The 15,501-nt window shown below is 41.2% G+C and overlaps 1 protein-coding gene and 1 long non-coding RNA gene across 3 annotated transcripts in view; one reads left to right on the forward strand and one right to left on the reverse strand.

Moving 5' to 3' along the window:
* Positions 1–42: 42 nt before the first annotated feature.
* Positions 43–5,802, forward strand: LOC142830909 (uncharacterized). Its single transcript, XR_012906446.1, has 3 exons — positions 43–511; positions 1,102–1,279; positions 4,772–5,802. It is a non-coding gene; the product is annotated as an uncharacterized LOC142830909 (long non-coding RNA).
* Positions 5,803–9,158: 3,356 nt separating this feature from the next.
* TMF1 (TATA element modulatory factor 1) overlaps positions 9,159–15,501 on the reverse strand; it is a 39,199-nt gene continuing 32,856 nt past the window's right edge. Inside the window, exons 16-18 of one of the 2 annotated variants that reach the window (XM_075938560.1) lie at positions 15,056–15,181; positions 14,828–14,913; positions 12,879–13,017 (exon numbers count right to left, since the gene is read on the reverse strand). In XM_075938560.1, coding sequence (XP_075794675.1) covers positions 14,875–14,913; positions 15,056–15,181 — 165 coding nt within the window. In that variant the 3' untranslated portion in view covers positions 12,879–13,017; positions 14,828–14,874. Of the gene's footprint in view, positions 13,018–14,827; positions 14,914–15,055; positions 15,182–15,501 lie in introns of both variants that reach the window. The other variant, XM_075938559.1, reaches the window with a different exon arrangement.

Here is a 15,501-nt window from a genome sequence, read left to right on the forward strand (position 1 = left end):
GGGCCGCCCAGCCAGGCTCTGCGGGATCGGGGGCGAGCGCCAAGCGGCCCGGCCAGGCTCCCTGGCGCCGCCAGCCTCTCCCCTGCGCTCCCGGGGCAATTGAAAGCCCTGGCTTCTTGGGCCCCTGTAGCCCAGTCCCCCCACTGTAGCTTCAGGCGCAGCCGTGGGGCCAGGGTCCGCTGCCGCGCACCAGCCAAATATTGTGTCTCCAGCTGACTCCAAGGCAGGAACAGATTCTTAGAGTTGTCATTTTGCAGTTAGAATTGTGAAATTAAGGACGATGATTGGTTGAATTGTCATTTGCTTAAATATTCATAGTGCGGCTAGGTCAACAAAGAAATCAATGCTGTTGTGTGCGCGTGAATGAGGGATGTGGGTCAGGAGTGATAGACCGGGAAGGCCATCACCAGACCAGATGTTCTAGGGAGATGCCCAGGACCGACGCAAAAGCGCCAGGAGACTGCGGAAGGGCAGATTGACAATACTACAAGATAAGCAACCACCTATGGAGGTAAGACAGTTGTGATAGGGAGAAGAACAATTTAAGAAAATAAGATCTCATCAAACAGTGATTAATTACAGCAGGACAGTGCAAAAAGTACTGATCCCAAGTGAGGGAGAACTGCTATAAAAAGGAGCTGTTTTGCCATAATTTTGGGGTACACCTTGCCAAGACAGGAGCCTTGGTATGGACCAATAAAGCCCTACTCCTATCAGTGATCGAACTGGTTGTCCACGAGAAAGACATGGTCCATGGTCAATATAACATTGATTGGTCGGACTGTGTGAGAGAGTCTATGTAAGCAGATGCTAACTGTTTTACTATTGTATTCTTAAGAAAGGCAGCATATTGCCTTTTCCCCTATAAAGATCCCATGTGCTTCTTATAAGCATAACACTGTCCTCAGAAGCGACGAGGAGTCCTGTGGCACCTTATAGACTAACTATAAGGTGCCACAGGACTCCTCGTCGCTTTTGCAGATTCAGACTAACACGGCTACCCCTCTGATAGTGTCCTCAGAGGTTAAGAAGAACCAATCCACCTTCTTGCTACAACAATATATTTGAAAAGGGTTTTCATGTTTCCGTCTCCCTGCACAGGTTGTGTTTTCTAGAACTTTCTGGACCTTCCCAAATTTGTCCACATCTCCCCCAGGGATGAAAGTAGATACCAGGACTTATTGGTGCACTGGCCCAGAATCCTTAGCAAAGGATTGGAGTGCAGAAAAGCAGAAGGAACATGGGTGGAGGCAGACCCACCCCAAGCCATTGACATCAGGTGAGAGCCTCATGTTCTTTTAAATTGCCACTTTCCCCCCCAGAGCAGCTGCCTCTATTGCTCTACCATCCCGTCAGCACCCCTGGTCAGTAGGATCTGGCAGCACTAACTTTGCTGCTACAGCCAGGGCCGGCCCACAACATTTTAGCACCTGAGGCGGGGAGCTCAAATGACACCCCCTGCCCCCTCTCTTGAGCCAAAACTTTGTAAGGTCTCAATTCTGCCTTCTTCCTGTTCTACTCTTCTCACGGTACTGCAGAGAGAATACATATGCACCAGCAGCAGACAATTTTCTACACTCTGGGTCCTAGTGGCACCTTTCCCCCTCAGTCTGGCACCTGAGGCAGCTGCCTCAGTTCACCTCATAGTGAGGCCAGCCTGGCCACAACAGTGCTGCCAGACCCTCCTGGCAGGGAGCGAAAATGGTCTGTGCGCAGGCCAGTACCAGTGGTCAGTTCTTACCAGAGCACTCTACCAATCCACACCTGCCCACTGTCACTTCGCATCTTTCCTGAAATGTGGTGCCCAGAACTGAGCCCAATACTCCATCTGAGGCCTAATCAGCGCAGAGTAGAGCAAAAGAATGATTTCTTGTGTGTTGCTTATAACACTCCTGCTAGTACATCCCAAAATGATGTTTGATTTTTTGCAGCCCTGTTCACTTTTGAACCATATTTAGCTTATCCACTGTGATCCGCAGGTCCCCTTCTGCAGTGCTCCTTCCTAGGAAGCCATTTCCTATTTTGCATGTGTGGAACTCATTCTTCCTCCCTCAGTGGAGTACTTGGCCTTTGTCCTTACTGAATTTCACCCTGTTTATTTCATACACATCACACCTCAGATACATTCACCCAGGAACCTACCCCTGCAACAAAACCCATTGGCAATTCTGTCCACATATCTATACAAACGGCACCATCACAGGAGCTAGCCACATAAGCCACAACATAAATCATACAACTGCACATCTCCTAATATATACCATTAAGTGCCAGCAAGCCATGTATGTTGGCCAAACTGGACAGTCTCTACGACAAAGGATAAATGGGATACAAATCAGACATAAAAAATGGTAAAACACAAACCCATAGGGGAACATTTTATCTACCTGGACACTCAATCATTTAAAAGATTTGAAAGTAACCATTCTTTAACAAAAGAATTTCACTATCCAATTAAAGAGAGAGCCTGCAGAACTGGAATTCATCTACAGATTTGACACTTTTACCCTGGGCTTGAACAAAGACACTAACTGGTAGCACATCACAAAGGCAATTTCTCTTACCTTTAACATCTGCATTTCCACATCAAAAACTATAGGACACATCCTGCCCACTTCATTAGCCTCATTAACACAGGGTCTACAACTGACAGCTACTTCTACTGTGTGTGTATTATTTCCACTCCAGTTAAGCTGAAGAAGTGGATTTTGCCCACAAAAGCTGATGATTCTATATATCTCGGTTAATCTCTAAGGTGCCACAGGACAACTCTCTGGAAACAGTTATCCAACCAGTTATGTACCCACCTTATATCATCTCCATCTAGGCTGTATTTCCCTAGTTTATGAGGTCATGTGAGACACTATCAAAAATGATATTAAAGTCAATATATGCCATGTTGACCATTTCCACCCTATCCTCAAGACATCTTACCCTGTCAAAGAAAACTATCAGGTTGGTTTGACACAATTTGTTCTTGGCAAATCCATGCTGATTGTTAATTATCACCTTACTTTCTTCCAGATGTTTATAAATTGATTGCTTAATTATTTGCTGTATTATCTTTCCAAGTACACAAAGTAAACTGACTGGTCTGTAATTCCCTAGGCAGAGCTGTCCTGTCCATTGGATTTTTTGGGGAAGTTGTCTCATGTCCAATGCTTTGAGAGGCCTCATGGGGCCCAGGGCAGCCTGGGGAACTAGCACCTGTCAGGTAAAGTGTTGACACTGGCCCTTTCTACTGCACTGTGTCCCTAAACCATCTTCTGTCTACCAGATGCTAGGAGTGGACCTGGGGATGGTTCACTCACTTGATTGCCTGTTCTGTTCCCTTAGAAGTCCCTGGCATTAGTCCCTATGGCTATGTCTAGACTGCAAGCCTCTTTCGAAAGAGGCTTTTTCGAAAGTATCTTTCGAAAAAGCCTCTTTCGAAAAAGAGCATCTAGACTGCAAGCAGTACTTTCGAAAAAGCAAGCCGCTTTTTCGAAAGAAAGCAGCGAGTGAGTCTGGATGCTCTCTTTCTAAAAAGCCCTGTTGGCATTCAAGAACGCCTTTTTTCGAAAGAGCACTTTCGAAAAAAGGCGTTCTTCCTCGTGAAATGAGGTTTACCGCCGTCAAAAGAAAAGCTGCGTTCTTTCGATTTAATTTCGAAAGAACACAGCTGCAGTCTAGACGCAGGTAATGTTTTTTCGAAAAAAGGCTACTTTTTTCGAAAAAACCCCTGAGTCTGGACACAGCCCATGAGAAGCTAGGATATCGCACTAGATGGACTATTGGTCTTACCCATTATGGCAGTTCTAATTTTCAGCAAGAATTGCAATAGATTTTTTCCTTTGAGAAAGATGTTATAGGGGACAGTACACTTGAATACCTGAGAATCAAGTTGTACAAAATGGTATGTAGAAAAATCACAAAGGGTTGGATTGAGAGGGAAAATAAGTTGCAAAAATACAGTCATTGGTGGACGGAATGAAAACAAAGTTTTGAAACCAGGCCAGAAACTCAGTCAGAATGGGTCAGATGATCCAACAGAATAAACTTCTGCTCTAAAAATAAGAACTTACAGTTAAAAATTCAGGGAATGCTAGCAGCGGCTAAGACAACTTGGTGAACTGCTATGACATTTTATGCAGTCAGATACACCAATAAGGGATTCTTTGTTTTTGAGGGAGTATATGTAAAATGTTTTACTGCATTAAATCTCCTGCAGCACCTCAGTAGGTTACCTCAGACAGAGGAGATGCACACGAGGCATTTGGACGCCCATACCTTTAAGAACTCAGTCCTGGGAAGCCCATGTAGAGAGGTTCTGTCTTGGGGGGCGGGGGGGGGGGGGGGAATAAAAAAAAAGCCCTTCTTCCCTGCTGTTTTTGCAAACACTGCTCTGTCAGTCCATTGGAGTAACTGTTACCCCCTCTGTCCCTCACCTAATTTCCCACCCTCTGCCCCCTTCCTTGATTTTGCCTCTCAGGCCCTACCCTAATCCTGCCTCCAGCTGCTTGGCACTCCCACCGCAAAAAAACAGTTTTCATTCCCTGCTCAGACCTGGCCAGTTTGCCCCCTTTGCTACTTTTTAACCCCTGTACAAAGCAGTAAGTAGAATCTTATGGCTGATAAGGGCAGGACGAAGGGCAATAGCTTCAGCAAATGATAGTGAGCATGCTCAGTATATGCGAGCATGCTCAGTGCACCCTAAGTAGCACATTCCTACAAGTTTTTCCTACACTATACTCTTGGGGCCCAATGACAGCTCCATACCCTCACTTTGCAGGATGCCTGGCAGATCGTAACCCTCAACCTCATGGGGCTGGCTGGGAGACCCGAACTCCCTGGGGCCAGTTGTGAGCCCCAGACTCCTGATCCCACAGGGCCGTCTGGCAGCCCCCGAATCTGGACTCATGACCCTGTGGAGCTGGCTAGCATGCTGGGTGCAGAGGCAGCCTGGATCCCACCCACCTCACTGGGTAGCAGGGAGCCGCAGCTGTGCGGTAACTGGGCCACATTCATCCCACCAGCCGAAAGAACCACTACTGTATGCTACGTAATTAAACCACTCACAGGCACCCTTGTGAATGCAGTTACATATGATGCTTGAGACCACAGCCTTTGGAACCAAGAGCTTAAAAAATATCTCTGGAATCTCAAGAGGAAACAGCCCAGCTCAAGTAAAGAGAAAAGAGCTTCCAGAAGGCAGAGCCCAAAGTGTTGAAACATTACCTTGAAATGTGACATGCAGCAGAGCTTGTCTCTGAGGTGGGTCTCTTCAGTCATGTTCATGGCTGCCATAAAGCCCACTCAGTAAATTCTTTACCTCTTAAGGGCACATAAGGGACTTGCTGAAGGATGCGCACTGCTACTTATGAAAAAAGGAAATACACTGTTCTTGAATACAATACTTTATCATCACTCTAACTGAAGCCACATTAGTTATTGTACAGGTGTAACTGTTGGTATAAATCCACACCCCTAACACACACCGTTGTACCAATACAGTTTGCACATAAAGCAGCCTCTTTCTGTATACTTGATCAATTCTTGGAACTTGTTTCCAGTTGTCACACTCAAAGCCCATAATAATCAGACTAATGGGCCAGAGAGTAGGGGCATAAACAACTTTGGTGAGTTTTTGAGGGAATGGGGGAGGTGTGTGAGGGAACTAGAGTTAAAAATAAGTAGTTACTGAACAACAGTTTAATGAATACTTTTGTACCATGACTAAAATGTTTGCACCTTTAAATAAAGTGAGATAAATGAGCTTTAGTTCCAGACTAAAATATTGGAGAGAGCAGATCTAGAGGCAAAGTGGGGGGTTGGTACTTAACTCGACTACCTGATAAGCTATGACTACTCTTTCACATCCCTACTCATTTGTCTCTTCTATCCAATGTGTAGCAATAGTTATTACCCCATTTACATAGGACCTAGGCCAGCAGGGTCCTGACCTCTTAACAACTAAATGCTACCACAATGAAAAGGTTAATTGCTTTCAAAAATCTGTTTCTCTTCCTTTTACCCACGTACAATGTAGAACATGAATTAAATACTATAATGCTATCCCCTTGGTATCCTCAGGATAAGGATGGTCTTTTCAATATATAACGGAAAAGGGCCTTTCCTACCATGGCCCAACAGGAAACAGAACCACTTACTATGCCATTGTTTTATTTCCTTCCATCTTGAACTTATTTCCCTTCTTAGATGCTGCTTCTGCTTTAGTCAAAGGGCACGTTCCCATTAAGTTACACAGCACCTTTGAGGCCAAAATGCAACCCTTGTATGTTCAAAAGCCATTCTAATTACTGCACAGTCGGGCCAGATTGAGGGACTGGCAACCTAGGCAACTGCCTGGAGTGCTGGGTTTGGGGAGCGCCAAGTTCGGGGTGCTGCTTTTGATGTTGGTGACAAAAAGGGAAAATAGAAGGTTGCTGTCCAAGAAATGGTTCAATTCCTAAGTTTTCCACCTGTGTTCAAGGTGGGGGGCTGACAGACTTGCTGGGCTCCTAGGCAAAGTTTGTGTGGGGCAGCTCTGAGCTCCCAGAAGAGGTGGAGCCATGGGCAGGAGCAGGGCTGGCACAGTTAGCCCTCCATACCGTGCAGGGGGCAGCATGCTGGCTCTCCCCCCACTCACCTCTCAGCCACCCCTGAGAGCTGCCAGGGCAGCGGGGGAAGGGGGTGTGGAGAGGGTCCTCTGGAATAAATATAAAGGGCCCAGAGCTCCGGCTGTTGCTGCTCCTGTAGTAGCAGCAGCCGGGAGCCCCAAGTTCTTTTGAATCACTGAGCCATGGGGCAACTGCCTCCTTTGCCCTGCGGGCCTGCTTTAAGGAAACACATATTCATTACAAGAACCACTTGGTTACGAGGGCAGAGATGAGGTGATGGAAAGAAGAACTCAAAAAGGGAGGGCTTTTTGGTTAGCTCCTTGACGTTGCTCAAGTGTCCATCAAAGGAAGATTTGGACAAATAAAGCACCACAAAAGTACCTTTTTTTGGTATGATCTTAAGTTAAAACACTTGAACAAAGGTGTTTTACCATTACCTTCACTGGAGGCTAACAAATGGGGAATGTTTGGAGGTCATGATAAAGACAACTGTGTTGAACACGACATCCAATACCTTTTGCAACATGGGAAGCACTCTCCCGTCCAAGTTCCAAGTCATTCATGATGTAGATCTGAAGAACGTTTTTCATAACACACTAACCCAGGAACCAATCCCTGCAACAAAACCCTTTGCCAATTCTGCTCATATATCTACTCAAGCGACACCATCACAGGACCTAATTATATCAGCCATGCCACCTGCACAGCTACTAATGTGATATATGCCATCATGTGCCAGCAATGTCCCTCTGCCATGGACATTGGCCAAACCAGGCAGTCCCTACACAAAAGAAAGGGACCCAGATCAGTCATCAAGAATGGCAACATACAAAAACCAGTAAAAGAACACTTCAGTCTCTGGACACTCAGGGTAGGTCTAGACTACAGGCTTCTGTCAACAGAAGTTTTGTCGACAGATACTGTCGACAAAACTTCTGTCGACAAAGAGCGTCTAGACTACATTGAGTTCTGTCGACAAAGCAAGCTGCTTTGTCAACATGGTAGTGTAGATGCAAAGGACAGTTTACATGCAATAACACCTTCTGTCGACAGAAACTCTGTCGACAGAAGGCGTTATGCCTCGTAAAATGAGGTTTACCAGCGTCGACAAAACTGCTGAGTTCTGTCGACAGAACTCAGCGGTAGTGTGGACGCAGGTATAGTTTTGTCGACAAAAGTCCACTTTTGTCGACAAAACCCTGTAGTCTAGACACACCCTTAGATTTAAAAGTCACCATCCTTAAAACAACAACAAATACCCCTTCAAAAACAGACTGCAGAGCTAGGGGTGTAAGAGACTAGACGACTACCAGATAAGCATATGCTTATCGAGTAGCTGAGTAGTGAGCCAACTAGTAGCTCCCCCGCCTTGCTGCCTCTACCAAAGAGAGGCAGCAAACGGGGGCAGGAGCTGGTGCTCGGGAAAGCCGGCTTGAAAGCCGAGGCCTGAGCCTCTGACTGGGCAGGGCTGATAAATCACCTGTGAAGCTTCCCCACAGCTTAGAGGAAACAGTGCCCTCCGCTATGCCTCTGCTCTTTAAATGATCTTAACACATTTAAAAGGCAGAGCAGCAGCAGGGTTTTAAGAGAGACTGGGAATAACTGCCTCCCTGCAAAAGCAATTTCTCCCTCTCCAGGGCTGTGTCTACACTGGCATGAATTTCCGGAAATGCTTAAAACGGAATACTGTTCTGTTTTCAGTTTTTCCGGAAAAGGAGTGTCTACATTGGCAGGCTGCTTTTCCGGAAAAGCGTCCGTGGCCAATGTAGACGCGCTTTTCCGGAAAAGAGCCCTGATCGCCATTTTCACGATCGGGGCTTTTTTCCGGAAAAGACTACTGGGCTGTCTACACTGGCCCTTTTCCGGAACAGTGTTCCAGAATAAGGACTTATGCCCGAGCGGGAGCAGAATAGTTTTTCCGGAATAGCGGCTGATTTTGTACAGTAGAGCATTGTTGCTTTTCCGGAAATTCAAGGGCCAGTGTAGACAGCTCGCAGCTTATTCCGGAAAAGCGGCTGATTTTCCGGAATAAGTGGCCTAGTGTAGACACAGCCCAGGTGTTCATATCTTCTCATCAACTGTTGAGAGCAAGTCACACCCACCCTGACTGAATTGTCTTAGTAGTACTGGTCCTGCAACTTGATATGGTAACTCCCTTCTTTCCATGTGCTAATATTGATGCCTGCCTCTGTAATTTCCATTCCAATGCATCTGATGAAGTGGGTCTGCCCATGAAAGCTTATATCCAAATACATCTGTTAGTCTTCAAGGTGCCACAGGCTTCCTTGTAGTTTTTGCAGATGCACATTAACACAGCTACCTCTGATTCTTATAACAGCATTAACATTCAGAATTATATTTGGTAAGCCATTCTATTGTGCCAAGATAGTGCTAAACAAAAAATGAAAGATTAATCACTGCTCAGAAATCCTGGTTCATTTTCTGAGAGCCACTTATTTTAATTAGCTGACATTTTCTTTGCAGGCTGCCATGCTGACATTTACCAAAAAAACATCCTCCATTAATTTTCAGTCTTCATTAAAGAAAACTAGGAACACATTATTGGCTTCAATTTTTATTTTACCCAATCCCCTTTATATACAAGTTAATTATTTACATTATTTTACAATTAGAATCCAAATGCTCAGTTTTCATGGTATATTAAAACCATTTTCTGTCTTGTATTCAAGGTAGTTTTAGCCCTTTAACATAACTTACATACAACGATCTCATAACAGGACAAATTAATTTTTTTGCAGTGAAAATATAAACTGTTACACATATACAGGTAGGTAGAATTTGGAACAGCTACTCTGGTTGTTCATTAAGGATGCACTGAAATGCCATTAAAGTAAATGACTATTGGACTGAACCTTAATTTCTCCCTGTTGCATACTGTCAGAAAGCCAAGGGGCTAATCTGAAGCCAATAAAAGTCTTTGTTCATTCAGTGGGCTATAGAACAGCTCCCAAAGATACTTTGAGTAAGTCTTTAAATGGGAATGTTTCTTCACACTAATACAGTAGTGATTGCTAGAGACTATAACAGATACAGACAAAATAGTTAATCTTTAGGTAATATTGTGGTCTATTAATTTGAATAGAAGTTAGACCTTTCCAGAATCTTTTTACAATCACCCCTCCGCTCCCAAATATTTCTCTTTGGCAAACTCAACAACAGCACTGCACCTAAGGGACACGGGCATATTAAAAAAGAAAACTATTATTGTTATATCCAAGATGATTAAAACAAAACTTTTAAAATGTAATGGTGAAAATATTACTTTTTTGCCCTATATGTTTTTGTTTTCCCCAGCTTTGATGATTAAAGTGCATCAGACTTTGATTTTCTGATTTTCATGCACGAAGCACAGCAAATGGTTTCACTGCAGGAGAAAGGCTGAATGCAAGCAAAAAGCAGTCTTTTCACTAAATTCAAATTATTTATAAAATCCATCAAGTTTTATGTAACAAATTCTGGCCCTGAAGCACAACATAACACTTTGTATCTATAACCAACAAAGAAACAATGAGTGTAGAGTATACACTGCTTTTCCTCATTTAGTCAAGCTCTTCAATACTAAAAAGAACACATGAAAAATATTTACATTTATTAGTGAGCAGAGCAACTGCTTTATCAATGAAAATTACCCCTCACATTTAAACCATGAACATTGTCTTAGAAAAGCACTTGAATCATGTCAAATAAAAATAATAAATCTTCATGTGTTCTTGCGAGTAATCTTTGAGTTGTCTAAGAATAAATCAGTATTAATTTATCTTCATTTAAAATACTTTTTTTTTGTTTAACTAGATGAGTGTCTCATTTCTAATGAGAAATGTTTATACAAAAATCAATTCTTAACTGGTGCCCTCAACTAAGCTTAACTCTACTTGAACATTTGTTTAATTATGAATGGCTCATTTTTTTAAATACTCACACCACAGAATTTAAAATGATTTAACCAAGCAGTAGATGATTCACTTTCTGCAAAATAAGCTTAGATAACATTTTTAGTCTATATTTTCTATTTACCAACAATTGAACATGTCATTTTAAAAGCAAAATGCTAGTTTGTCTTTTAGTACAAGAACTGTATTAGTTTCCAAGATGAAATAAAACATAAGGTTTCACTATCCACAAGAATAGGAGTTCCTTTATTTTATCAAAATAGTTATATTAAATTGTTTAAAAATGCAGGCCTTTCTTTGCAATTCTCTATTGCTTTATTAGAATTCCTCTGAATATTTTGTTCTAAACTTTGCTGTGAACACTGCAAGGTTTTTTTTTTTGCTGCAGTCTAACCTCCAATTTAGATGTGTTATCTATTTGGCATTGTAAATTGCACCGGTGAAAACTTTTGTTTTACACATGTAGCTACATCAGTGCAGAAAACTCGAACAGAGGCAGACCCTGAGAGGAAAAGCCCTACTACAGAAGCATTTCTCTGGAAGGGGCTGATTCCCCAGGGATTGTCTACACTTAAAAAGACTGCAGTGGTGCAACTGCAACACTAGTGCTTCAGTGAAAATGCTACCTATGCCAACAGGAGGGCTTTTCCCGTCACGTAAGTAATCCACCTCCCTAAGAGGAGAAGCTCTTCTATTGACATAGTACTGTCAGGTAATTTGGTCAGTACAACTACATTGCTCAAAGGTGTGGATTTTCCACACCTCCCAAGCAACGTAATTACTCCAATAAAAGTTTATAGTATAGACCAAGCCTTAGTTGTAGATTAAAGCCATGGCAGTGCTTTAATGTGGAATCATAGTCATAGCACCAGCACTGGGACTGGTGCTTTACAGTGCTGTAACTTGCTGAACTCGGTGGAGGTGTATTTTCACACCCATGAGAAATAAAACTAAAGCGCAGTAACTTGCTAGTGTAGACAAGCCCTCAGCTGTAACTAATGCCAAGCTGTAACACGAGGCGTTATTCTGACACTTAATATGCATTCGTAACTTAATAGGCAGAGAGAGAAATCTCTCACATTGCAGGCAGTGGCGTGATAAAGCACAAAATTTCATATGAAGCATAGTTCACACTGCAAGTATCCATCACGGCTACAAATCTGAGATGTAATGAAATATTTTCTGTTTGGAATGCATGAGGAAGAAGGCAAGCTAATTCTCAGCACTCCCAAGGGTATGATTCAGACGTTCCCTCGCACACATGACCCCAAATGTCGCTCTTTAAACTCTAAGCTATGTGGATGTTATCTGACTCTTAGCCACTGCCTTTCCTACATGGGAAATGGGAGATCTTTTCTAACCATTGCAGGCTGCCTTAAAAAAAATACTATGTCAAAATCCACTTTTAAAATGTAGAGAGACCGACAGATCAAGAATGGCTACAGCAGAGCTGCAGCAATTACTCTGTGTTAAGAGAATTTTATATTTCAGCTTTGTGTGTGTTAAATGGTACTGTTAAAAAGTGGCACGCAAACCTACAGGAATCAAAAGTATTGCAACTGAAGTTAGTTCTATTTAGAATTACCAGCAAAACTGTCTCTAAATGACTCCATTACATTTCCGGAATGCAGCACAAAGAGTATTCAAAATGGAGCAGTAGATTTAAGAACAAGAGTAGGAGTTTTAAATCAGTCTCCTTGGTTTGGGAAGTTAAGGTAAAGGATGTTATCTGGAGGGGAAAAAATTGTCAATCTTTCTTGCATGTACAAATCCCCAAAGTACAAATCAGAAATTTTCATTTAATAAAAAAGCTAAATCTGAAATATCTAACCCTTTAATTTCACACAGCAAGTCCTTACTATTTATAGTAATCTAAAAAACCCTATTTGTACTATAAAATTATATAAAAAAATGTTTAGGACATTAAAAAAAATCCTCCAACAAACTCTCATCTGTACCCATGAAAGTGCGTAAAACAGTAATCTGAAAATTTTCAGGGGTTATTCTATTAAGCCTCAAGCTGCGTATCCTTACATCTTCCAGTGCCGAATGGTTAGATAATGTTACATGAGTCAAATAATCTCTGTGCTACTGTCTGTACATAATGCTCCACCTTTTGATTAACCTTAAATAAAGAGAGGATGGTTTTATTTTAACACATTTGAAATAATGCACAGAATAATTTAACTGCAAACAGTACTAGACACTGTTAAAGCATAATAATTTTTCCCACATAAGAACTCTACAATATAATCCCATTTTATATAGTACAATTTTTTACAAGGCTTGTGAATTCTAAATTTACATTAAACACCACTCTTTACAGTTTTATCATTGTTATAAAGTAATAGTTCCAGCAGAAATTAATTATGTCTTTGTTTCAAAAGTTCATCTATTTGAGTCTTGTACATATTTTTCACATCTTCAAGATCCAGACGAAGTTCTTCTGCCTCTTCTGCTTTCTCTCCATACATCTGAAGAATAGTATTATATCTTTGATCCAAATCCTAGAAAAAATGGGCTTTTGGTTATTTGGTTGTTCCCCCTAATTTAAAAGCAGACACACATATTTGTCTTCATTATTTGTCTAACACATTGCCTCAGCAGCTATTTTACAATGTTCAAGTGCTTTAGTTATAAAAACCTGAAAAGTTAAACTAATGTTAACTCATATAAACATACTCGGCATTATGTCTTCAATATTGGTAAACTTGTGCTCTTGGGAACTGTGAAAGCAAGCAAATACCTAAAGCAGGATTTTTAACTACAACGAGCAATAGCATGAACCTTCAAGTCAATTCAAGCTGTTATGGTAGGATACAGTGATAGGCAACCTAGGCTAGAAAATGAGCCGTATTTCATCTCAGTGGGCCGCAAGACTGTCATAACCAAAATGGTCTCCCGGAATAGGATAGTTTTTCTTACTACACTTGCATATCTAGAATTTGCAGGATGTGCCAACTAAACTGTAGCAGTGCTTTGATTGGAAGCAGAGGGAGCACATGGCTCTCAATGTTGTATGGAATCAGCATGCACCTTACTTCATGTGCCCTTGCTTTACACGTGTGTCACTTCAGGAATACAGGTAGGAAAAAACCTACACAGCTGGTAACCAGAAGAGTCTGACAACACTGCGGGCCACAGTAAACAAAATGTCTTGAGGGCCACACACAGAACCCTGATGTGTGTCCATGGGTTCGATTGCTTACCACTGGTATAGCCAAGGTGAGGGGGTAACATTTTCACAAGTGACTTGGGCTTCAATGCCTATGCCTCTCTGCTGTAAGTTTCTATATGATTTTCAAAGTGAAATAATCTAGAAAGGTTCAGAACTTATCTAATGAAAGGGCATCTACTTCATAACTCGTCTCTTTAAATTATAATATTCATTTTTAAATCTCTATTATCCTTCAGATTTTAAAAGTGCTAGTACACACGAAAGCATAAAACAGTTTAAGAAGCATTTTTCCTTCATTTCTACATAGCACAAAGTCTGAAAATTGTGCAACTGTTCATGTTCATAACTTAGGAATGAAGGAGAGAACATTCACCAAACTATCATTAGATTTATGTTGTAGGAAAAAAAGCTTAGCTTCAAAACCTTTCAGGTTTGACAATTTAACATGCTGCATGTATTAAAAAAATAATTTCCAGAATGAGGTAACTGCAATTTACAAAATGTGCATGTGATACGTCTGCTAAAAAAATTAACACCCCAAAAATTTTAGTAATACAAGTGGATTAAAAATCTGCAGTGTTTATTAATTCCACCAGTGTCATGACCAGACAGAATCTTAAAACTTTTTCATGTTAGGTTATGTTTTGACAAACTCGTAAAAATCGAGTATCCCCATATGCTGGCTCTCAAGATTCCAATTCACTCAAAAATTATGCACTCCGTGCCAGGTATTCAGAATGCTCTGAGCACAAAATTATGCACACCTAATTTGTGTGTATAATTGTAGGTAAAGTTATGACATCTGTGCATGCGCACGATTATTTGGCTATGAAGTGGTCATTGACATATACAATTGCACTGACAGCACAGCATATTTAGTATTTCAGACAGTGAGCATAATTCTGAAAATATGACTCTCAGAATATCACAATTCTTGATACTGCACATGGATTATTTTATAAATATGCACACTAATTGAACTGTATGTTAGCTAGTATAACAATGAGAAAATCAATTTTGGAAGTAACTGATAATTGTCATGCAACAGCAAAACCTGCTGACAAAATCCATCTGTCTCTAACGTGCATCCTATGAAGTTATAAAGCAATTTGAGATTGTTTTGTCAAAAGAGAACTTACTTTTGAAATCTAAAATTGTATTCCTTTGTATTTTTCCACTGCCTAACTTAATTCAGCGCACTTTGTGATTCTTCATACATTTTCAACTTTAAGGAAAAGAGATTTGCATTAAGTATCACTCTGGGCACCTACAGAGTTATAGATCTATTTAAGAATGCTTAATTTAACACAATTTTTTTTTTTATAAATCACGTCAATCTTTCACCCAAATTAATGATAGCCACCTACCCTTAGCTGTGCACGTAGTTTTGGTATCTCCTTCACCTTTTCTTCGAATTCATCATTTTGATTTGTTAATTTAACCAATTCTTCTGCCATTATTGATCGAGTTCTTTCAAGGTTTCCAATTTCCAGCTAAGATAACAGGCATTTAACAATTAGTTCTTCGTGCTGAGAGTGACCTACTGAGTTAACAACTTTGGTTTTCATTTAAAAAAAAAATCAGAATGCTTGACCTTGGAAGTCATATTATTATATAGACCAGTAATACTCAGTGGTTCAAGAGCTAAAATAGCCATCAACTTTACCCAAAAGAGAGACTGTTCTGAAAAGAGCTGCAGGAGACACATTAAAGATCCACTTGTGGTTCGCAAGCCTCAGTCTGAGTATCACTGATATAGACAGTACCAAAAGAGTATCAGATTTACAAAGTAAGACAATAATATAGTTAAGAC

Source organism: Pelodiscus sinensis, chromosome 11 (assembly GCF_049634645.1).
Source record: "Pelodiscus sinensis isolate JC-2024 chromosome 11, ASM4963464v1, whole genome shotgun sequence".
Taxonomy (NCBI): domain Eukaryota; kingdom Metazoa; phylum Chordata; order Testudines; family Trionychidae; genus Pelodiscus; species Pelodiscus sinensis.